General features: G+C 41.3%; 3 protein-coding genes across 6 annotated transcripts; 1 reads left to right on the top strand and 2 right to left on the bottom strand.

Moving 5' to 3' along the window:
• Positions 1-412: 412 nt before the first annotated feature.
• LOC146981939 (perforin-1-like) lies at positions 413-954 on the bottom strand. The gene has a single exon (XM_085788218.1). The coding sequence runs from the start codon at positions 904-906 to the stop codon at positions 520-522; it is 387 nt and encodes a 128-aa protein (XP_085644344.1). The 5' UTR covers positions 907-954; the 3' UTR covers positions 413-519.
• Positions 955-4,496: 3,542 nt separating this feature from the next.
• Positions 4,497-10,228, bottom strand: c9h5orf34 (chromosome 9 C5orf34 homolog). The gene is made up of 11 exons (XM_085788217.1): positions 9,930-10,228; positions 9,751-9,840; positions 8,629-8,985; positions 8,291-8,547; positions 8,094-8,183; positions 6,736-6,856; positions 6,528-6,619; positions 5,209-5,287; positions 5,030-5,115; positions 4,895-4,941; positions 4,497-4,775 (listed from the first exon to the last, which is right to left on the bottom strand). The coding sequence occupies exons 1-11, from the start codon at positions 10,131-10,133 to the stop codon at positions 4,594-4,596; spliced, it is 1,605 nt and encodes a 534-aa protein (XP_085644343.1). The 5' UTR covers positions 10,134-10,228; the 3' UTR covers positions 4,497-4,593.
• Positions 10,229-11,329: 1,101 nt separating this feature from the next.
• Positions 11,330-19,194, top strand: LOC146981937 (E3 ubiquitin-protein ligase RNF34-like). 4 transcript variants are annotated; one of them, XM_085787602.1, is made up of 8 exons: positions 11,330-11,491; positions 12,134-12,352; positions 13,243-13,629; positions 14,636-14,698; positions 15,029-15,230; positions 15,420-15,449; positions 15,667-15,708; positions 17,160-19,194. In XM_085787602.1, the coding sequence occupies exons 1-8, from the start codon at positions 11,486-11,488 to the stop codon at positions 17,345-17,347; spliced, it is 1,137 nt and encodes a 378-aa protein (XP_085643728.1). In that variant the 5' UTR covers positions 11,330-11,485; the 3' UTR covers positions 17,348-19,194. The 4 variants fall into 4 exon arrangements, with proteins under 4 accessions (XP_085643728.1, XP_085643729.1, XP_085643731.1 ...); XM_085787603.1 differs by lacking the exon at positions 15,667-15,708; XM_085787605.1 differs by lacking the exons at positions 15,420-15,449; positions 15,667-15,708.
• Positions 19,195-19,362: the final 168 nt, after the last annotated feature.

Genomic DNA, 19,362 nt, shown 5'->3' with positions numbered 1-19,362 from the left:
TACAGTAATTGAGCAAATTCATCTGATGGCTGGGCAAACAAATCAAATTGAGCCAACTGAGATTTTTTAATTGAGAGAATGAACAGACAAATTGAGTAAATTAACAATAGCTAGGGAATTAGTTACTGAAAGATTTTACGCTGGAGCAGCTCTTTATTTTTTACAGTGGGTAAAATAGCCAATGATACAGTGTGACACAGGGGGGGAACAAATAAGTTTATTGATAGAATTAACTGAGTTTGAGAATTCTTTTGGTCTAATTCTGATGAAATTATGAATCATAGATGGGAACAGAGAGCACTCACAGGTAGTCTCTTTCATACATTCCTCAGAACCAATCTGAGAGATGCAGGTTGCATGTGAAGACTGATGGTCAGATACATCTAAAAAGAAGAAGCCAGCAACACTCAGAGTCTTTCTGATGTCTTTATTGCCTCACTGGTACAGGCAACTACCACAGACCGGTTTCGACAGTCAGTCTTCGTCAGTGTGTGTCAGATACATCTATACATCAATGAGTCAGCCAAGGGTGTAGGCATAATGGAGGGTGCCACCTTCCTTCAGGAAGCAGTCATGCTGATGGGTTCCCAGCTTGATCTGACGCTGGCAGACACCAAGCAGGTCATCGATGAGGAAGTCATGGTCAAACACCTCAAGCCTGAGTATGTCATTCTCCTGGACCTTGAAGTTGGAGAACTCCTCTCCCCACCAGGGGTTGGCTTCATCATGACGGACAGATGTAGTACCCAGTGTGACTGAGCCACAGAACAACTTGATATAGCCGTCTGTGGTTCCGAACAGGTCTGAGGGAAGACCGGTGGCCCGCAGGTTAAACACCCTCAGGTGGGCCTGAGCCAAACTCAGACTGCACAAGGCCAGCAGGAGGAGGGAAAGACTGGAGGCCATGGCTTCACAGGACACTGTGGAGGTGGAACAACAAATCCAAACTGTAGCAAGTGAAATGCCTTCTAACATCTGTTTTTTGTTACTACAACAACAGGGACTGCAACATGATTATATTCGTTTGCACACAGTGATGACATCAGCATATAAAACGTTAAAGATGCAGCTAACTTTGCTCACTGTTAATAATAACCAATAATTTTTCCTAGATTTAAATGTTTGAGTAGCTTTAGTTTAATTCATTGTTAAGACCTTTTAGCTACAAATGAACACATTTGGAGACATTTAGAGACATCAACATGTTATGTGGATAGCCTATATCAGAAAATTCTGTCTGTGCTGGTCCAGTACAGCAGATCAAAGTCAAGGCAACATGTTGTTATTGTAGGTACAGAATATTGCTGTTGTTTCCTATTGAAATTATTCTTTTGTTACAGTATATCTCCGAAATTGGCGGACATGAACATTTACAATTTAATGAGAAGGCCAGTCAGGTTGCATTGAGCCAGTTTATCTGGACACTAATAGGCTAGTTACTAGTTTGATTTTGAGAACTTCGTTTGAAGAGTAAAATGTGGAGATAAGGGGTAGGCTACTCTTAACTTCAAGGCAATTTTGAACATATCTGTCTGTAACTAAAATCTAAATACAAGATAATTTAGGTAAATATTCACATGACGTGATTTAAACTGGTAAATGAAACAGGTGTTGGTGCAAGAAATAGAACCTGTCAACAGGCCATGTTCCACCCATAAAGATAATTCCAAATGTGCACTTATCTTCTTTCCACACACAAATTGTTGAGCTAAACAGAGATATACCTAATCTTCTCTGAAGGACACTGTGAACATGTAGCTGTTAAACAGCTGCATATGTTTGTTCTGCTGTTCCCATAGTTGTACCTACATTCACAACATGTCACTTAGTCTTTCTTCTACAAATAGTTTTTTTTTTGTACAAATAGAAAATGCAACTGAATGGAAGGCAAGTCTAAACTTTACAGTTAAACAAGACCAGAATGTCTTAAGAGGACACGATTAATTGTTCATTTAGGTCTGGATATTTTTTTGTAATAAATTCTATATTATGGGGGATAATGTGTTTCTAAGTAGTCATTTAATTTATTGTTTATTAATTTTATTTTTGCTTTTTGAATTGGTTATATCAACTCATTTCATTTAACCCATTACCCACAGGTGTAATGCTACTTCTTCACTATTTAAATTTCACCTCATGCAATACCTAATGATATAATAACTTTGTAAATGTTTTAAAAAATCTAATTTTTAAGGCACAATTGGATAGCAGTTAATATAATGTTTATGACCATTCACAAGACTATTCATCAATTTCATATTCTTTCAATTTCTCTTTAAAAAAAAGAGAAGTTAAAGCAGAAGTAAGTGATATATTTGTGTTAATATAAGTCTTAAATAGTTATATCTTCCGACAGCAATCACTTACATAGAGTGTTTGGTCTGAAACACGGGTCTGTCAGTCCCTCTGCTCTGCTCTGAGCCGAGGAGAAAACATTTATCGTATCCTACAGTTTTTATCCAATGAGGAGAGAGAACGGCATGCAGGGCTGTGTGTGCAGCCAAGGGACGCCGTGAATGTGGTGACGTAGGGACGAGGACTGTTATGGTGCGTTCAAGGAAACTCGTATTTTTCCGACCGTGAAGTCGTACCAGTTCGATCTGGTACGAGTTCACCGGTCGGAAGTTACGAGTGGCCGTTATAGTGACTTTCACCAGTAAAACAGGTCGGAAAAACACAAGTGGGTTGCCTGGAACGCTACAAAGTCGTAAGTTGTGACTTGAAGCTGTAATTTACGATTTCAAAAGCCTGCCTGGAACGCAGCATTAGCGAAAACGACCGGACCACTTACTTCTGCTTTAAGTCCAAAGATCCAAAGTCAAATTCAAGTCTCTATCAGCTATACTTTAGTATATGTCTCCTGAGAGGCTACAGTAACTGCCTGTTAATATGTGAGTTTGCTTTAAAGGGATATTTCAACATTTTGGCAAATTTGCCTATTGCCATAATCCCTATAGTTTTAGGAGCAGGTTCATTATCTTTAATTGTTGGTGCAAGCTGTTTTTAGACGGGGGATTACGTGAGCTGAATGGTATTTCCACGTTTCCCTCATCAAACTAAATACACAATCCAACAACTCCAAAAATGTGCAGGTCACAACTTGTCCACGAGAGTGTTTTGGAGTTGTTGGATTGTGCATTTGATGAGTTTGATGAGGGAAAGCCAGGACCATATGCCTGAATAGTTTTAGCTGAGCAGCTCGTATCTCTGACATGCCAATCGAAAAACAGCTTGCACTGACAATTAAAGGTAACGAACCTACCTTTAAAGTTATGGTTGGAAATCATGTTCAGAAACACTTTTTGTTATACTGGGTGAAATGGTCCTGATAGTAATGACCCAGGAGAATGAAACAGATTGAAGAAATTAAAAGCCTCAACTGCCCATCACTAAACCGTGGTATATGAAAGTCTTACCTGTAGTGGTGATACCGTGCTTCTCACCCTTGCATCTAGGTCTGGTTTTTAAAGGCTACAGTGCTCATATCAGTTTGATAAAACACCCTCCCAGAAAACCTGTCACACTCTCAGCATTACACAACATGGCAAACAACTATTTTGGCTGTTGTGATTGGCAGACTTGTGACACTTAAACAAAATTGGCTTTATTGGCTTAAAGTTTATTTAAACAGCATAAATGTTAAAATTTTATATACTCAAAAAAAAAAAGTTTATAATATTTGGGGTGGATCAAAATAAAGGATGAGTGAAATGGATATAGACTGAATCAGTAGCCTACTGAATAATGTTAAACTCATGGGTTAGAGCATTAACAGGTTTTTATGCCTCCATGCCAGGAACAGCCATGGACATGGACAGGGTATCTCATAAACACCTTGATGGAAACAAACACTCACTCGGGCACTGACTAGATTCGGGTGGTTGAAGGTTGTGATGATTAGATAAAGGGTGAAGTCTGCACACTGTTGTAGCTCCTCAAATGTTTATTGTAGGGGGATTGTAGGATTAAATTGATATACAATGTGTGCATGTAGGCTGAAACCCCCCCAAAAAGACCACACACATTCTTCATTTCATGTTTTGGGGCCTTCATTGCCTCTACATGCACACCTTGTATATCAATTATCCCCTTGGGGATAATAAAGACTGACTGAATTGATGTCATTTTAGTCACAAAACTCGAGAGAAAGCCGGTAAAACGTGGGTCAGGTGAACAATATGACATCGCCATGACAACATATTGTCACATTGTTTTGCCTCGTGCTGATGGACCACTTGTTTACATAGAGGCTTGTTTATGCCGTTACGTGCAGTGGCTGTTGTCCGTCTGCCCAATTTCACGTGAATGCAGCATGAAAAATATGACTGAGTTGCTTGTGATATACAACCGCAACGTTAGATGGGAGTAATTCCTACACAATGTATCTTTAAATTTCAAAATGTTGAAGTTACTTTGCACTGTTGCAGCTTCTTATCTCTGAGGTAATAATTTGTACATTTGGTAGCTCAGTACAAGTCAGAAACATTTAAAACATCTTTACATGAAGATTTTTATTTGAGTATCTGTACATAATGTTAAATCTGCTTTACATTTTTACATACATGGATGTGCTTCATTAGTTATCTCCCTCTTTCACGTCAGTGTGGTTGCAGACACAAGAGCATCAATGTCCTGTATGGCTCTGGATGTCCTCTGAAGAGCTTCAGCAATGGAGCTCTCATTCACTGGCTCAAGAGTCTCCTCTCTTGCAGAAGTGTCTTGCAGCTCCGCAAATCCTGTCTCACGCCTACGAAGGCGGCTGTTTTCCAAAAGGACTGGAGACAGGGATGTTAAAGAGCATGCAAAGTCTTTCCGAACATAAACACGGCTAACCTGCACAACAATTACCCATCACCACAGCGCTTTGTGCCGTCATCCAAGTGTTCAAGGATACAGTTGAACCGTTTAATCTTCTCCAGTTCTGCAGCTACAAGATCTGACCTGGAATATCACATAAACAAGCTATTTACACAGCCTTCACTTTTCAATACTGTAACACTAAAGGAGTGATCAGAAACATGAAACTCACCGACATTCTGCTCTCATGTGATGCTCAGCAGGTGCTGGATTGGACAGGTATTCTTCAACCATCAGTGGTTTAGAGAGATACCTCCCCTGCGAACAAAATATACATTTTTATATTTAGACACCAGAATACTGTGTAAAGATTGTAGAAATATAAGCTGTGGTAATATCTCCAGGGACTACTTCATTGGCCTCCTGCAAGCAGCTGGGAGTGGCAGGGAGCTTCAGAGATTGCTTCATCTGGTTATAGCAAGTGAGGATCCTGTGAAATATTAGTTAGTTTAAGTTTATTTCGAACATGTTAAAAGAAATAAAACATAATACAGTAATGGACAGACATAACAAATAAATAATTTGCAAAGACAACACATGAACAAAAATAAAATAATTGAAAATAAAGGTAATTTTTTTTTTTTTTCATATCCGAAAAGGAGTGGGAAGAAGAAAAACTTATTTACTCCCACCCCTTATTCATAAATTAGCTATCAAGCTTTCTTGTCATTATAATCTATACAATAAATTAATTTATGAGTTTATCTAGCTGGATTTATTCTAATATATTATCACTAATCTTTATCTCTCTAATATACATAGTCATATACATATAAAGACATAACACATACACAAAAACAAACTGAAGGTAACACCCAAATGAATAATAATAAGCACCTTGTGGTTGTCAAACACTCTCATTCCTGTACATATTGAAAATAATTTCTTTGTACTTATTTTTGAACTGGATTATGTTTGGACATTCTTTTAACCCCACATTCAAACTGTTCCATAGTTTAATTCCACAGATAGGAACACAAAAGCTCCTTCTTGTTGTTCTTGTTGTATATTCTGGATTTTGAAATTAAAATTTCCCCTTAAAGGGGCGGTGCGTGGCGCAGTGGTTAAAGCGGCCGCCCCATATGGAGGCTACAGTCCTCAACGCAAGCATCCCCGGTTCGAATCCCGTGTCGGGCAGACATTTCCTGCAGCAGCTGGCTGCTCAGAGCTACGCTATGGAGGCTAAGGGAATTTCTTGGTTTCCCTCATTAAACTCATCAAATAGTGTAGCTCTGAGCAGCCAGCTGCTGCGCTCCGCCGTACTGAAAATAGCTTACACCTACAATTAAAGGTAATGAACCTACTGCTATGACTATAGCGATTATGGCAATGGGCCAATTTGCCAAAATGTTGAACTATCCCTTTAAGTTATAACCCCCTTCCCTTTCAATGAATAATTTTTGAATGCTTCCAGGCAGTGAATGGTTTGTTGCTTTAAATATTATTTGTGCTGTCTGTAGTTCAACAAGATCTTTGAATTTCAGTAGTTTTGACTGTAAGAAAAATGAATTTGTGTGATCCCTATATCCTGCCCTATGAATGACCCTTATTGCTTTCTTTTGCAGAGTGATGAGTGGATATATTGTGTTTAATATATTGACGTGAAGGCTGTAGATTTAAATAAAATATAGACATGAAATGCATGTGACTGTGTCAAGGCGGTAGCTTACCTGCTGGCACGGCTCACGATAGAGCCTATAGAGTAGACCTGTCCACATACGTCCGGTGGCAGGCTGTTCAGGTGGTATGACAGCTCTTTCACCTGTGACATAGACGGTGTCATCAAGTAATTTAAGTGGCTTTGTATTCAATCTTCCAAAAATGATAACCTGTTTTTCTTTTGACGGATATAATATGATGTAAAAGTCTTCAAATTACCCGTCCTGACCGGAGCTCAGGTTGGTGATGTGTAAAGTAAGTGTTAAGGACACCGTTAGACCGGATCACTGATCCATCTCCTGGGGAAACGTCTATGACTGAGACAGTTCCGCTCAGAATCCTACACAACAAAGGGTACTGGTGCAGGTTATATGTAAATACATGTATTATTCATGACTACATACGGCTTCTTACATAATAAAATAGGACAAAAATCTGATTGTGTGTGATAACATACAACTCGAAATTATTTGCCCTCTTCTTTTTGCCTTCACAAAATACAATACAAATAATTAAATAAAGATCATTAGAAACGATTTTAACCAAATTTGCACACTTATCCTGTGCAGTGACCCATATGCTCAACCTGTTCGATTTTACAGTTTTTCTCCATTGGTTTGGCTCATTTTTCGAAACAGAAATCACTCATTCTCATTCATTTCATCAAATTGCAAATGTCTCAGTACACCTTTGCAAATGATTAAGTACAGCACAGTTTCCAAGTGAATGGATCTTGTTGATCTAAACTGATTGATTGATTTTCAGTCTAATGGTTGTTCTCTCCAAAACATGTCAGCCTCATTTCATTCTAGAAGTCATCACATGCACAATAGTCTGTTCAATTAGTCAAAATTAGTCAAGAACATAATACCATGAATACCATATATTTATTTACAGCACTACAGGCTACCTTTTCCTTGTTTTTGTTCATGTGTTTATATTACAGTATATTATGCTGTATACATTTTCTTACTCGGATGAATGGAAGTTACTTTACGTGTGAATAAAAATGGTTACCTTTCCTTGACAGTAGGAGTGCAATGTGTGATGTCAAACCTGATAGGCTACTCTTACCCAAAATCCTGTTTTTTTTAATTTATTATTATTTATTTATTTATTTTTCAGTTTTATACACAATTGTTTTCTGTTAGCTAAACAAAAAACAACAACAACAACTAGTCCAGTAACTATTGTCAGTGAAGCACTGGGCTCAGACTGAGAGGAGGACATGAGGGATATTTCAATGCTCCTCTGCCATAGTGACAAAACATCTAAACATTTTGATTTGCAGTGCTCACACGATGCCAAAGGGACGATGCATTTTGGGGGCACTGACTATTTGTATGAGAAGGAAATTTAGTTTTGACACATGAGTGAACTGTTTTGAGAGAGAGATGCGCTTTTGCAAGTGATCTATGGTTGTGCTGAACTGTAACACTGTTTTGCCAAATGATCTTAAGAGGTTTGAGAATGTAATTTCTGTTTAGAGAAATGAGCCAAACCAACTGAGAAAAACTGTAATATACAGTATTAAACTATGGAGTAGAGGTGTGGCTTTCCAGACTACCTACTCCTACCTGTAAGTGACTCCTTGACACCACATCACTTTGACCAGCTCTGTTGGAAGGTCCTCTGGCTGATCTGTTTTGCTCAGTGGGTCGTTCCACCTTAAAGTAAGGACATTAGTGTTGTGTGATTCAGTGAAAATCTTAAACCCGTCACTGAGCTTTGTCAAATATCACAGTCAGTATGTGCCTTGTGTTCATTCACAAACCTGTGTCTGTGAGGTGACAGACATGTGAGAGGCAGCGGCTGAGGCAGATGAGACCTCCTCTCTTCACTAGATACGTCAGACATATTCATTTTCCCGTCTTTCTGAGCAGATCCGCCAGCTCCCTCTGTTTCAACAACTTTAGAGAGACGGGCTGTCCAGTGATGACGAGCCAAGGAGAGAGGGTAGCACCAGGTGGGGGCATAAGCAGAGCAGGAGTGATGCTGGACCACTGTGGTGGACTGGTACATCTCCCCCAGCTGGGGACGGAGGAGATGAGAGAGCAAGTGGTTAATCAAAGATCAGATGTTAAGCACGGGAATATTTCTAAGAAGCATTACCTTTGGCTGAGAAGTGCTGGTTATCTGAGGAGAACAGGACCTTGATCTCCCTCTTCCTGTTCCCTGATGCACTTCTTTGGTCTCATCACCGGTGGTCTGACTGATCAGACTGTTTACCTGCTGACCGCCTGGCCTGACATCAGGATCTGTGCTGAGACACTGCGCGCCACTTCGCTGACTCTGAGTCCGACTGAGGCTGCACGTGAACTCAACAGAGAATTCTTCACCTGAGGGCGACAGCGTCAGTACGGAGCGGCCATCCTCAGACCGGATGACGGTTTCACCTCCAGGCCCAAGCTCTGCATCACAGGAAGACCGGCGGGGCCACTGGACCTCTGAGTCAATGCTGAAAAAAGGCTAAGGAAGAAAATGCAAAAACATAATGAAGATATAGTCCAGTCATTTTAAGCCAAAATATGGGTCAACCTTGAACAAATTGCAACAGAAGCAAACTCAACTGATTTTGTATCCTTAACATGTCCTGAGTGAGGGAAGAAAGCCCTGGTATTAGGCGAAAGTTTGAAAGGGGGATGGAGAGATGGAAGGACTTGCAGCAAAGGACATGGACTGGATTCGAACCTGTCGCTGCAAGAAGCACTCGTTTTACATGGTAGCCTAAGTGCCCTAGCTCATTAAGCTACTGTGTGCCTAACTGTAATATGTCAACAAGATTAAACAAGACATTTTCACCAGCTATACCCAATGTTTAGATCTGGTCTTGTATGCAAATTAGCCATACATAATTAGATTATGCACTGTTTGCTCATGTTAACAAAGAATTTCAAAAAACTTGAAATACATTTTTGTTTGTCTATGTAGCCTAGTAATCAACTCAGTAATTTTCATGATGATATCTAAAGGTTAAAAATTTTACCCTATTCACGTGAGAAAAAATAATTGGTGTATGAATGGTCTATATTTTTGTCTTTTTGGGAACTTTCCCCTAATGGGATTCTTCTGGGCTTTTTTTCCCTCACTCAGGACATGTTGAGGATACAAAATCAGTTGAGTTTGCTTCTGTTACAGTTTGTTCAACCTTTTTTCATAAAATGACTGGACTATTAGGCTACTGACAGATCTCTGCACAATACAAAGGTGACAGTGGATACAAGTAGCTCTTACCTGTGTGTGTTCAGCAGGGATGAGCTCTTCTGGCAGATATGGCTGACTTGCATGTTTATTCCTAAACGCCAATGCAGCGACCAACAACTCCTGCCAAATGACATCAGCGTTATGAGTACAATACAGTTATGTCTGTGCAGACCTGGTAAGACCGAAACCATGACAACAAGACACCACACCTTGTATGTGCTGATGGTGAACCTGGTCCTCTGTCGGACTCTCTCCCTGGGCTGCAGAGGATGTCGGGAAGGCTCCGGGGCTTTCACCAGCACGAACTCACAGCCGCACGGCGACAGCTGCAGCTGACGTCCGTTCACGTAGCGAACATCCACCGACTCATCCTCATACATGATCATCAAAGTGACACTGGCGTCGGTTTCCATCGTCAACTGGGATCAGTCAACTTTCCCCGCCCGGGTCGCGCTGAAAAACTCAAAACAAGCGTCGCTCAACGTCATCACGTTGAGACGTTTGTTGTTGGCGCGCTCCCTGTGGCGCGCTCACGGGAGGGAGAAAGCTGGAGTGACAAACTACTTTATTACTTGTTTGGTCTTGATTTGATTATTTTATTTTTTTATAGCCAGGTTGCAGACTGTGTATTGTACATGTATAGGCATACTAGTCACATACAATATAGAACAAACAAACAATACGATATATTAACACAGCAAAAACTGTACATCATATCAGTTCATATCACTTTTCTTTTCTTTTTTTTTTTTACTTAATCCTAACCTAAATTTAGCCTTTGTGTATGGATGCGTATTACACTAAATGATACCAATAGCTACATTAAATGAAGAGGCAAAATAGTCAATAGGCTAAGCCAAACCTTTCAACCACAGGACCAACTGAAAAAAAGAGGAAAACTCATTGATTTTATTCCACTACACATTAATTAGTGATAATAACAGGAAAAAGTAAAGTAAAAATAAATAGAGAGTGACACCTTGCCCAGCTGAGCTCAAACAAATTCAAAAAGTCAACGACTGGCAAATGCTCATAATGAATGTTGGAGTTAGGCCTACTATAGACTGTTTGAGTAAAACATGTTAATTTAATAAGGACAAATTGACTTCCACAATTCAGATAGAGCTGGATTGTCCAGGCTTGTCAGAGTCATGACTGTAGCTGTTGTTGAACCATATAGATTTGCCATGCAAATGGGGAAAAATTACTCGGTTTTGGCATGACACTGTAGGGTGCAGCTCTGTTGGCTGGATAGCTGCTGTGAGAAAGTCATAAATGTTTTATTTTAGGGTGTAAATAGAGAGGTGACAGAGTTACAATGGGACATATTTGGATTTTTTTGGTGTTTTTATTTTGAGTTTATATATTTTTTAATTTAACCTTAAATGTAATTGTTTCAACATCTTTCACAGGTAGGAATCATAGACTGTAAAAAAAAAAAAAAAAATAGGTAGGAATCAGTGGAACGAATAGTTTTACGATATGATATCTCTACTTCAGACAGCTAGATTAATCTACAAATACTACAGGCAAAACTGAGTGTTGTCCTGTTGGGGGCAGCAGCGCAGCACCGCTGGCTCCACACCACCGGACCTCAGACAGAAGAAGCAGCGGCAGCAGCAGCGTCTCTGCTCGGGTCGTAACACGGTCGCTCCTCTCGTCCCACCGAAGCGATTTCAGGCACTTCAACGAAATAAGTGACCGACCATATTGCAATGGTTACACCGCCAGTCTGCTCTTTCACAGTAGACACGCCGGAGCTGCAATGAAGGTGCTTTTTTATGTATTTATTTATTTACATAACCTATCTTCCAGTTGTAGCCCCTCTCAGCCTCTCGCTGCCAGCTAACGTTAGCTAACGCAACGCCAGCTCTATGTCGCTGCACCTGCGGAGCTGTCGCTGTGTTGTCCAGTCTGTGTGAGAGGCTAACGGTCACCAGGACAGGTCTGACAGCAGCCTGTCACCACACACCGGCTAGACAGCAGCATTAAACACGAAGCCTATTAGGTAAATGTGTTTTCTTACTGAAGGTTTCTCAGTTGTTTCACCGTTAACGTTAGCTGGCTATCTATCTAAATATTTTACTATGTAGCTCCTAGCTCAGTTACACGATACTGTTGTGGCAGTTGTAGCTGCCTGCACACCCTGCTTAGCTTACTATTGCATTGTTTTAAAATAGCACTGTGGTGTAAAGGGTTTTAGTCATCTCATCTATAATTAGCATGCACATGTAGTTTACATAGAAAGCCTGGGACTTGTTTCTGTGGTAACCACACCAGTATAAATGTTTCTGTGCTACCCATTCATGTTCAATGTCGCGTCAGTCCCTACAGCAGCAGCAGCAGCAGCAGCAGCAGCAATGTTGTTGTGAAGAGGGGAAATACTGAAGTGGAGGTGTTTTGTGCCTGTCAGGCAGGGGCCTCGTCCATGTGGGCTTCATGCTGTGGTCTGCTGAATGAAGTCATGGGTACCGGGGCCGTCAGAGGCCAGCAGCCGGGGTTTGGGGCCGGTGCTGGACCCTTCAGATTTGCCCCCAGTGCAGGATACTCCACATACCCGCCCACAAGCTCAGGGAGTCCCAGTCTCGTATGCAAGGCCTGTGGCCAGGCCTTCTCAGTCTTCAGGAGGAAGGTAGGTGTCTTGAGTGCTACTGTGTGTGATGCCAGAACATGTCATCAGGTCTGCTGACTTAATGAGAGGAAAAAGGGCATGTGTGGAAGCAGAAGGGGAGATTAAATGAATATTTTAGTCTGATGTACTAATTACTTACTGTACTTGGCTCAGGAAGACAGAGGAAGGTAGTTTTGAGCATAATTTAATGCCGTTGGGTGAGTGGAAAATTAGTGAGTGAAATGCATAAAGTCAGTATCTTAAATCTTTTTTATTTTTAAGAATATCCTTAAGTCTAAGTAAATCGTAAGGATCATAATTAACCTCACATTCTAAAGTGCTTGAACAATATTTAGCCTTGTGGAGATAAAAAAAAAAGAAAAGAAAAAGAAAAGCTGATTAAATTTACACCCAGAGGCAACTAATTTTTATTTCTAGCTGATTGCAGAGACAGATGGACGACATACTGGTTCTGTTATATCATCCTCTCTGATGATCATGTGTGGCTCACAGGGTCTCATTCTGTCTGAACCTTGTGCTTCACTCGCTCATCGTGCCAGTTTAATCCCACGTCTTGCATTTATTACTGTTTGATGTTTGTCACTTAAAAGAAATGAGCTGCCTCCCGCGTGTCTGTGCCTGGAGAGGTAGAGCAGATGTGAGTGATTGAAAAATGCAGTGAAGGTCTATCGGCATGGAGATTCCAGTCATCTAGTCAATGTTGCCTCACCACTTAACTCCTACATGAAAGGCAATTGTCAAAAACAACGATAAATAGACTCAGGGCAGATAGATATTTGGTCACATGTTTCAGCCTTATGCATCATTCAAGCACCAAGAAGAAGGTGTGTGCATAACATCACTAATTGCCTCATTTCCATCATCTTGTTTTTCTCACTCTTTTTCTCTAGTATATTTGCTGCGACTGCAAGAAGAGCTTCTGCTCGCTCTGCTCCGTGCTTCAGGAGAACCTGCGCATTTGTGCCACATGCCATTTGCTGAAAGCGACGGCCTTTCAACGGCCTCGGCTCATGCGTTTACGAGTGAAGGACCTGCGTCAGTACTTGCTGCTCCGCAACATCCCCACTGACACCTGCAGGGAAAAGGAGGATCTGGTGGACTTGGTGCTCTGTCACCAAGGCATCGAGGAAGAGGAGGACCACGACACGGGCAGCCTCCACTCACGTTCCCTGTACACGCCGACCCCTTCCACCACACAATCTGCCTCCGAGCTGTCTGCTTTTGTCGCCTCTCAGGAGGAGCCCCTCAGCAGGAGTGATAGCTCTGATACTAACCAGGTCAGGATGAGCTATGAAATATAAAGTATCTTTGTTTGGCTTTAAAGGGACATTGTGTAACTCCTGTTATCTATTCACGAAAATCGATTATTTCATTCACCGCGGTAACGCAGTGAGGAGGAATGGAGCGTTACACTGATGCTGCATTCACGTGCAGTCGGTCAGACGGCCGTCGGTAACAAACCAGATGTCATTTTAGTCACAGAAATCCAGAGAAAGCCGGTAAAACGTGGGTCAGGTAAACAATACGACATCGCCATGACAACATATTGTCACGTGTATTGTTTGGCCTCGTGCTGATGGACCACTTGTTTACATAGAGGCTTGTTTATGCCGTTACGTGCAGCGGCTGTCGTCCGTCTGCCGTCTGCCCAATTTCACGTGAATGCAGCATGAAAAATACGATTGAGTTGCTTGCTGATATACAACCACAACGCTAGATGGGAGTAATTCCTACACAATGTACCTTTAAAATTCAGTTTGTGGGAAAACAATAATTTCCTTTAATAGTGACAACATGAAGGCACATTTCTGAGGACTCTGCGTAGTGTATTTCCCCAGCTGTTGTGCTGATTTGCTGAGCTGCTACAAATAAGTCAATGGGAACAACCCAACATGTCACTGTGGACAAATATAGAAACAAAGTGTTCAAATGAGGTTTATTTATTGTTCGCTTTCACATTGGCTTTGCTACAGGTTTGAAGCCGGACAAAATTAAACCGATTAAGATACTAGAAAGCAGAAAGTGAAAGAGAGAAGAATAAGTGCTGCAACTGGCGGTGAAAAGGGAGCTGAGCTCCAAACGGCCAGGATCCACTATAAATACTTGTACTTGGCCTGCTTAGGGAGCAGTAAGCTTTTCTATGAATGGAAGGGACGAGAGACATTGTTGTTCCTATGGTATCAATGAGCTGTCTGAAGTGCCTAATCCTAATCCTCGGTTAGCCGGCTTGCTGCTTGCACGTAGCCAACACTAATGTTTGTTGTTGCTGCTGTTGTGTTTCAGGATATAGGCGACGGCACATCTGTGTCTCTCCTCAACTTGGATCCCAGTGAACACACTCCTGAGGTGATCAGATTCTCTGCAATCATTTTAAAGTGAATTATATGCGAAGTTTTGACAAATGAATTTCTCCTCTCTCGCTGAATGTTGGCGCGGTTGCAAGGAAACCAAAGCGAGAGTTGAAAATGAAACTGCTTTCTCTCCTGCAAAAACTGCAGTGTCTTGCAGATTGCAGAACTCAATAGACCTCAGATTTTCAAATTACAGTCAAAGTGCTTATTGCACAGAAGAAGCAGTAATAAATAAAGCTATCTATGACAGGAAGGGAACAAAAATGCTTTAAAAAAAGTTTTCTGTAGAAAAAGTCTCACATGTTTTTTTCCCCCCGATTATTAGGTGAGTCCTCAGACGCGACGTCGGGCCAGAGCGTCTCTCTCTGACATCTCCAGCTTGAGGGACATCGAGGGCCTGTCTGTCAGACAGCTGAAGGAGATCCTGGCCAGGAACTTTGTCAACTATTCAGGGTGCTGTGAGAAGTGGGAGCTGGTGGAGCGTGTGAGCAGACTGTACAGAGAGACGGAAGAAAACAGGAAATCAAGTGGGTATTAAGCACAAAAGTAGATGCTGTGCATATAGACATGACACTCATTATGTATTCACTGATAGGTATAATTGAGATTTTACTGTAGAATATGTGTAGGCAAGTAAATAATCTATAAATATACAAACTGCTGTTGAAGTATTGAACATGTGCTCTCAGTGATCGAATCTAATTTCTTTCCTGCAGTGGAAAATGTGAGCAGTACTGTAACCACAGGTAAGATGTCACTCATCTCTTTGAATTGTCCTAGATGTGGCTACTGTACACCACATCCTGTTTATAGCCATAGAAACATAATGTCATTCTTCTACTTGTGATAATTTGAAATGCCTACACTGATAACTCATATAGACACAGCCAGACTCATTCAAATGAGTTTAGTCATTCACAATGATGACGACAATGTCTCTTGCTTGCTCCTCCCACTCTTAAGTGGTGGCCTTCCCCCCTCCTATCTGCAACGGTGCCATCGGAGGTAAGGTCTTATGGATTCCTCGCCACCGTTGCCGTGGTCACACATGTCAGCCTCTCCATCGCTTGAACAGTATCCCATCACATCTATTCTGCGCCACATCTGTCTTTGTCGTGAACATGTTCTCATTCGTCCCTTTCTATGCCAAATCCCTACTTGGATGTTTCACCTCCTCCATTAAAGAACTGAAATATTTCAGTTACATATGTCATTCTCCAGGAATATTGATCCACCGTGTGATCGATCACCTGAGGTCATCCGTTCATGTGTTCGATGTGTGACGCTAATTATACTGAGAACTGCAGTATGTTAGCTGTGTGTGCACTCACTCTTTACCAGCACGCCCTCGGTGATAAAGACCGTGTGGTTGCCATGGAAACATCTTGACACATAGCCACAATAGGCATTGACATTTTTCAGGAGATTGTGTGCATGACCTGACCGAGATAAGGCAGACTGGATAAGATGAGGTGTTTTATATGAAGCTGCTGGCTGTTCTGCCACTCTCCTGTCTCTTCTCAGTGCATGTTTTGTTTTTTTCCTCTCCCACTGTATATAAAGCAGTTCCTTAAAGGAGGAGAGGCCATTTTTTTTAAAATCATTGTCCTGATGGTCACCCAGTGTTGGGGGGAGCAAAAAACGCCACTAAAATTGATGCAGGCAAACCAGAGTTACTCCATGGCTAGACGGCGCTAGGGATAGCGACAACGCTACCTATGGGGGCAATTCTTTCAACCACAACAAACCCTCAAAAAACAATCAAATATCTATGGTACATGACTGGAATCCTTACGAGACACCACTGAACTCATAAACTGTAAAGTATAGTATAAACTTTGTGTTTTTGCATGTAATCACTCACCTCAGACAGCCGAACTCTGAAACATCCTGGAAAGACATTACTATCCGATCACAGAGTGCCTGCTCTCCCCGCCACAGAAACAAACACTTTTTCCTTGTTGTGATGATTTCTTTACAAGAATAAACGGTCAGAGATATTTTGGACATTACCACTGCACTGCTCCACCGTTTTTTTTGTAAAGAAATCATCACAACAAGGAAAAAGTGTTTGTTTCTGTGGCGGGGAGAGCAGGCACTCTGTGATGGGATAGTAATGTCTTTCCAGGATGTTTCAGAGTTCGGCTGTCTGAGGTGAGTGGCTACATGCAAAAACACAAAGTTTATACTGTTTATACTGTACACTATATGAGTTCAGTTGTGTGTCATGATTCCAGTCATGTACCATAGATATTTGATTGTTTTAGGTTAGCGTTGTCGCTATCCCTAGCGCCGGGTAGCCATGGTGTAACTCTGGTTTGCCTGCATCAATTTTAGTGGCGTTTTTTGCTCCCCCCAACACTGGGTGACCATCAGGACAACAGTTTAGGGGTCAAAAAAGACCGAAATTCCTTTAACATTTCAAGTCACCTCTCTGTGTCCCTTTTTCTGTCCAGACGGTGAGAGGGGTCCGCTGACGATCCACGACGACAACCTCTGCAGGATCTGCATGGACGCCACGATCGACTGCGTCCTCCTGGAGTGCGGTCACATGGTCACCTGCACAAAGTGCGGCAAGAGGATGAACGAGTGTCCGATCTGCAGGCAGTACGTCGTGAGGGCCGTGCACGTCTTCAAGTCCTAATGCAACCCACTGCAACACCACTGCACCTGCTTCAGAGCAGCAGCTCAGATTGAGACTGTACCTTAACTCAACCATGCAGCTCATAACTTTTGAATCCCCAAAAGACTTATTTTGTGGATGTTTCATGTTTGTATTCACATTATTTGCACATTGAAATATTATGACAAATGTGTTTTTGTTTTTTTTTCTTAAGTATTTGACTCTTTGGTTTAACCAAGTGGGCAGAGAGCGTAGGATCGTACCCTCCTGTGAGTCATTCCTCAAGTAAACATATCTCTAATCTGTCTTCATTCCAAAGTGTACATGTTGCTTTTCTTACAATTTTTCAACACAAAGAATGTGTGGCATTCAGTCACCTGCAGACTTATATTTAACACAACACATCACCCTCAAATCTGCCTATAAACTGTAGCTGGCACTCGACTGCTGAGTATTCTTTAGAGCACCTCTCTTTACAGCTGCTGCAAGTGAAGACATATCTTAGTAACACCGAGGACGGTCACATACTGAACCTGAGCACAGGAGAGTTAGGTGCCAAAATAATGGGTCATGCCTCCATGCTTCTCACCCATCTTTTTTATTTCCCTCGACTGTGTGGGCCAGTGTGTGGCTGTGAATTGTTCAGCATGTTTTAACAGAAAGCACTTTGTTCACTGTGTGTTGAATGCACCACTCTCTCACAACCGAGTTCAGTAGTGGCCGAGGTAGCACATGTACCGATCATTGAACACTTTTCCAAACCTCAGCTCGACTGATGGACTTTTGAAGGCCAATGACTTTGTTTAGGTTAGAGTGAAAAGCTAAATGGAAATCACTGAGCTTGTGTTTTCTTTTCAAAGTCCCAACATGGTGTGTTCCTCAGCCCACAGATGAGCAGGTGGTCTGGCGTTGTATTTCAAGGACACCGATAACTGGTGACGGCGATTTATGATGAAGTCGAGGTGTTATTTCATCATTTTCACCTACTTTTGTAACAAAAAAAGAGCTTGTTGCAATGCATTACACATTGAGACGACCATACAAACTCATTACAGCAATAGCTGACCTCCGCTGTCACCTCTGTCCCGTCTCGGCACTTAAAAGGAGACACAAGACAGATACCGGTGCTAACTCATCCGACCATCTCTCCTGTTCCCCAGCTGAACTGTGGATGTGAAACTCTGAATGTTTTTGTTTTCATTGTTGTCGTATCTTGTTGGGAGTGGAATGAAGTGTCTTGATGCGTTTTAGTTGATTTTCTCATGTAGGAGTAATATATTGAACTAACTATTCAAAGACATAGCGATGAGTTTACTGACACCTGTGGTATAGAAAGTATATAGAAATAATGACTTGCTAATGTACATTTGCATATATTGATCCATATGAGATGTATATATCTATATTTTTTTCTCCATTTGATTTAAATTGCGTAATACCAGATTATTGAAATGTCCCCCAGATTGGGTTAGTTTATTATTACAGAGTTATGTTTTTCTGTCAGGTGTTTTAAAATATGTTAAATCTACATAGTTTTGCTTGAATTGTTAACCAGAGCATGACAAGAACCTGTATGACACTGGTTATGTTATATCACCCTCTAAAATTCAGATTTCTGATTTTATTTCTCCTAATCCTGCTCTTTTAGAAGTATCCAGCTCTCTACTGTACCCACTCAAAGTCAACATTGCTGCTATTACAGTAAAGACATCCTCTACAATCACCATTAGTAGTGGAGCAGGTTGCACTTTTCCTTTAGGGAGGGAGTAATTGTGTGCAAGGTTTTTGTCTTTGTATTTGGGAATGTTGAACTTTTTATTTTGGTAATTAAAGATTTTAATTAAAGTCTGTTTTTGTATACTCATGCATACGTGTCCCTGTATTATCTTGGATGAATAATTCGTTGCATGGGGGAGAAAAGTGATGCCAATTCTAGGGGCCCACAGCCCAGTAGGGCCCACAAAAAACCCCAGGAGACTGATTTTATTTTTTACTAAATTCCTCTTATGCACAATCAATCAAAAAAAAATGGCAAT

This window comes from Trachurus japonicus, chromosome 9 (genome assembly GCF_045865225.1).
Source record: "Trachurus japonicus isolate A0001 chromosome 9, Traja_1.0".
NCBI lineage: Eukaryota > Metazoa > Chordata > Actinopteri > Carangiformes > Carangidae > Trachurus > Trachurus japonicus.
Note: the sequence above shows the minus strand (reverse complement) of the source record. Positions and strands in the feature narration are given on the sequence as shown.

What these genes read in the sequence shown, in the direction of transcription:
- LOC146981939 (XM_085788218.1), bottom strand. Translation starts at nt 906, where the DNA reads ATGGCCTCCAGTCTTTCCCTCCTCCTGCTGGCCTTGTGCAGTCTGAGT.
- c9h5orf34 (XM_085788217.1), bottom strand. Translation starts at nt 10,133, where the DNA reads ATGGAAACCGACGCCAGTGTCACTTTGATGATCATGTATGAGGATGAG. An exon ending in TGTCAAGGAGTCACTTACAG is followed by an intron (nt 6,857 to 8,093) that starts GTAGGAGTAGGT and finishes TTTGTTGTGTAG; the next exon opens with GATTCTGAGCGGAACTGTCT. An exon ending in CACATGAGAGCAGAATGTCG is followed by an intron (nt 4,942 to 5,029) that starts GTGAGTTTCATG and finishes GTGATATTCCAG; the next exon opens with GTCAGATCTTGTAGCTGCAG.
- LOC146981937 (XM_085787602.1), top strand. An exon ending in CCAGTGAACACACTCCTGAG is followed by an intron (nt 14,699 to 15,028) that starts GTGATCAGATTC and finishes CCCGATTATTAG; the next exon opens with GTGAGTCCTCAGACGCGACG. An exon ending in GGAAGAAAACAGGAAATCAA is followed by an intron (nt 15,231 to 15,419) that starts GTGGGTATTAAG and finishes TCTTTCCTGCAG; the next exon opens with TGGAAAATGTGAGCAGTACT.